This window comes from Orycteropus afer, unplaced genomic scaffold (genome assembly GCF_000298275.1).
Source record: "Orycteropus afer afer isolate SDZICR_OR568_19922 unplaced genomic scaffold, OryAfe1.0 scaffold00078, whole genome shotgun sequence".
Lineage (NCBI taxonomy): Eukaryota > Metazoa > Chordata > Mammalia > Tubulidentata > Orycteropodidae > Orycteropus > Orycteropus afer.
This window is the reverse complement of record NW_006921665.1, coordinates 678,268-681,795: the sequence shown is the minus strand read 5'-3', so window position 1 is coordinate 681,795 and position 3,528 is coordinate 678,268. Positions and strand designations below refer to the sequence as shown.

The 3,528-nt window shown below is 39.3% G+C and overlaps 1 protein-coding gene across 1 annotated transcript in view; it reads left to right on the top strand.

Annotated features, from left to right (window-relative positions):
* The window catches only part of SETD4 (SET domain containing 4), a 48,584-nt gene continuing 45,056 nt past the window's right edge, over positions 1–3,528 (top strand). The window contains exon 1 of the mRNA XM_007941255.1: positions 1–73. Coding sequence (XP_007939446.1) covers positions 1–73 — 73 coding nt within the window. The remainder of the gene's footprint in view (positions 74–3,528) is intronic.

Below are 3,528 nucleotides of genomic sequence, written 5' to 3'. Positions count from 1 at the left end.
ATGCAGAAGGGAAGAGGAAGAACAAGCCGGATCAGAAGACGAAAGCTCTTCAAAAGTTCTGACTCAAGAGGAGGTACAGTTTTGATTCTTTTGGTATTAGTGATGGGAAAACATATCTTTTGCTGATAAGAGTCTGTTCATACACAAAGCTTTTCTTAGAGATCTGTGAACAATACTCAAAGACAGTATTTTAAAAATAATCCTTTTTTCTTTAAGCAGTTATGGGAATATACAATTACTCATTTATACAATTGATTTCATTTATACAATTGATTTCATTTATACAGTTTATAGAATTGAATAATATACAATTATTCAGTTAACTCATTGCTCCAGCTTTGTCTTCTTTGGGAATGACTCCCAGGTTCCCGTTTTTTACTTTCCTCCTATACTGTTACCTCCTGTAGAATATCAGTGTTTGGATATAAGTTTGTTCCTTCATATTCAGTATAACCCGCTCTGAATGAGATACTATATGTGGAAGTGTTTGGCTGACTGGAAATCCTCCATAAATGCAATTGTTAGTATTACAAAAATGAATAACACTCCTTCTAGTTGACCCTAAATATGTCAGGACCACCCTTGAGGTAATCTCCAACTCTTTATTTACCTTCTATAGCCAGTGTCCTGCTAACTCTTGCCTGACCTTTTCCTAGGTTTAACTTCTCCCTGTATACTGTGATGATTTCAGCTGGTTCTTGAGTCTAAACCCCCTTGCTTTTCTTCCCTATTTGCTGTCCCATTTATTGCTGTCAGTCTTGTCTTCCTAAAGGACTACTTCCATGCTACCTTTTTGATTAAAAGCCTCCAGGCCCTTTTTGCATGATATCTGAACAACTCCTTCTGCCTAGCATTCAAGGCTTTTTATGAGGGGGCTCCAGGCTCCCATCTTCTCCATCACCTCTCCCTGAACATACCCTGTGCACTTCCATTTCTATGCCATTCCTCATATTTCTCCTTCAGCCTAGAACCTGTTTTTCCTCTTCCTTCTTGTCCAGTTTCTCTGCAGCTTTCATGGCTAAGTTGAGCTCTTCCTTTCTTGGTAATATCTTTTCCAGTTAGCACTAATGCTACCCTTCTTTGGATTGCTGTCATGCTTATTGGGTGTCATTCTTAAGGTGTTCGTGGATTTCCAGTTGTTTTTCATGGAAATCTTGTTTCCCAACTAAATAGTCAACTTCTTGAGGGTGAAGAACTCATTGAATATGCCCCACAGTGGCTAGCACATTGCTGTGTGTATAGCAGATGATCAGTAAACACTCAGTAGTTAATTGCTCTTACTGTAAACTCTTCTCTAATTTGTTGATAACATTTTGGGAAATCTTAAGTCTTGGGTCATGTTATTTTTTAAACAATTTTATTGTAGTATAATTGGCATACAGTGTCTCATACATAAAGTGTTCAATTTGATAACATTTGCTATCTATGTACCCATGAAACCATTATCATAGTCAAGATAATGAATGTCTGTCACCCCAAAAGTTCCCTTGTTTCCCTGTGTAATTCCCTTCTTCCACACCTCTTTGAATGATCTCTTTCCTGTCCCTAGGCAACCACTTACTATCCCTATAGAACAGTTTGCATTTTATTGAATTTTACATAAATGGAATTACACAATTGATATTCTTTTTTTTTATCTGGATTCTTTCTCTTTACATAATGATTTGGAGGTCATTCAATGTTGTTATGTGTGTTATTGCTGAATAATTTTTCATAATTTGTTTACCCTGTTGATGAACATTTGAGTTGTTTTCAGTTTTTGGTTATTACAGTATAGCTGCTGTGAACATTTGTGCACAAGTCCTTATGGACATATGCTTTGTTTTCTCTTAGGTAAATACCTGAAAGTAGAGTGACTGAATCATATGATAGTTTTATGTTTAACTTTTAAAGAGACTACCAAAGTGTTTTTCAAAGTGGTTTGACCATTTTGCATTACCACCAGCAGCTTATAAGAGTTCTAGTTTCTCTACATTCTCCCCAACACTTGTTATTATTTGTCTTTTTGATTATAATCATTCTAGTGGATATGAAGAAGCTTTGGTGGTGCAGCAGTTAAACCATTCAGCTGCTAAGCAAGAGGTTGGCCATTCGAACTCACCAGCCACTCTGCTGGAGAAAGATGAGGCCATCTGCTTCTGTAAAGATTTAAGTCTTAGAAACGCTGTAGGGTAGTTCTGCTCTGTCCTATAGGGTTGCTATGAGTTGGGATTGATTCTATGGCAGTGGGTTTGTTTTTTGTTTGTTTGTTTGTTTAGTGGATATGAATGTTGGATGGTATAAACTGTTTCTCCTAGGCTGCTTCCTAAAGGTTGTTGGTTCAAATCCACCTAGTAGCACCATGGAAGAAGGGCCTGTCTATCTGCTTCTGTAAAGATTATAGCTAAGAAAACCCTACAGAACAATTCTGTTCTCTAACACATGAGGTCACTATGAATTTGTTTACATTATTTATTCTTTTTTAAAAATGTATTCCCTTTTATAAAGGACTGTCTGCCTGAGACACTTCATCAGCAATTTAAAGAAAATGGTGAAATGATTATACACTGTCTTAGCCTGGGTTTTTTAGGGAAGCAAAACCAGTGAAATACATATATGTTGTTAGTTTGGTGCCATTGAGTCAGCTTCAACTCATAGCGACCCTCTGTACAACAGAATGAAACACTACCTGGTCCTGCACCATCCTCACAGTCCTTGCTATGCTTGAGCCCGTTGTTGCAGACACTGTTCTGTCCATCTCAATAAAGGTCTTCTTTTTTGCTGACCCTCTACTTTACCAGGCATGATAATATCCTTCTCTAGGAATGGTCCCTTCTGACAACATGACCAAAGTAGGTGACATGAAGCCTGGCCAGGCTTGCTTCTAAGGAGCATTCCAGCAGTACTTTTTCCAGCACAGCTCTGTTCATTCTTCTGGCAATCCATAGTATTTTCAATATGCCTTGCCAACACTGTAATTCAGAGGCATAAACTCTTCTTCTGGGGGGGCTTTATTTTAAGGCCAGGCCATGGATGCGTAGGTGGGAAGGTGCATCAGGGCTCTGGGGTGGCTTTATTTTAAGGCCAGGCCCCAGACAGGCAGGGAAGTGACCAGAGCATTTAGGAACAACTAAGGGAGAAGAACTTGTCTGTCAGTTTGTCATCCTGTGGTGGCTGCTGCTTGTTGTGAGGCTGGAGGCTATGCCACCAGTGTTGCACAATACCAGCAGAGTTACCCACAGTGGACAGGTTTCAGCTGAGCTTCCAGACTAAGACAACCTTGGAAGAAGGCTCAAAGAATTGGCCAGTGAAAACCTTATGAATAGCAGTGAAACACTGATTCATTCCTGGAAAATTTTATGAGTAGCCCTGCAGAGTAGTAAATTACTTTGTGTGGCTTTTCTACCCATAAGTCTTTGTAAACTCCAAGATGGTATTTGCTATGAGCAACTGAGGAGCTCCTGATTGCTGAAGGTGTCCACCTGGAGTATTTCTGTTGGGAGTGGCACAAAACAATGTTCTGGGAGGTGCCCACTCTCTCTCAGGTGC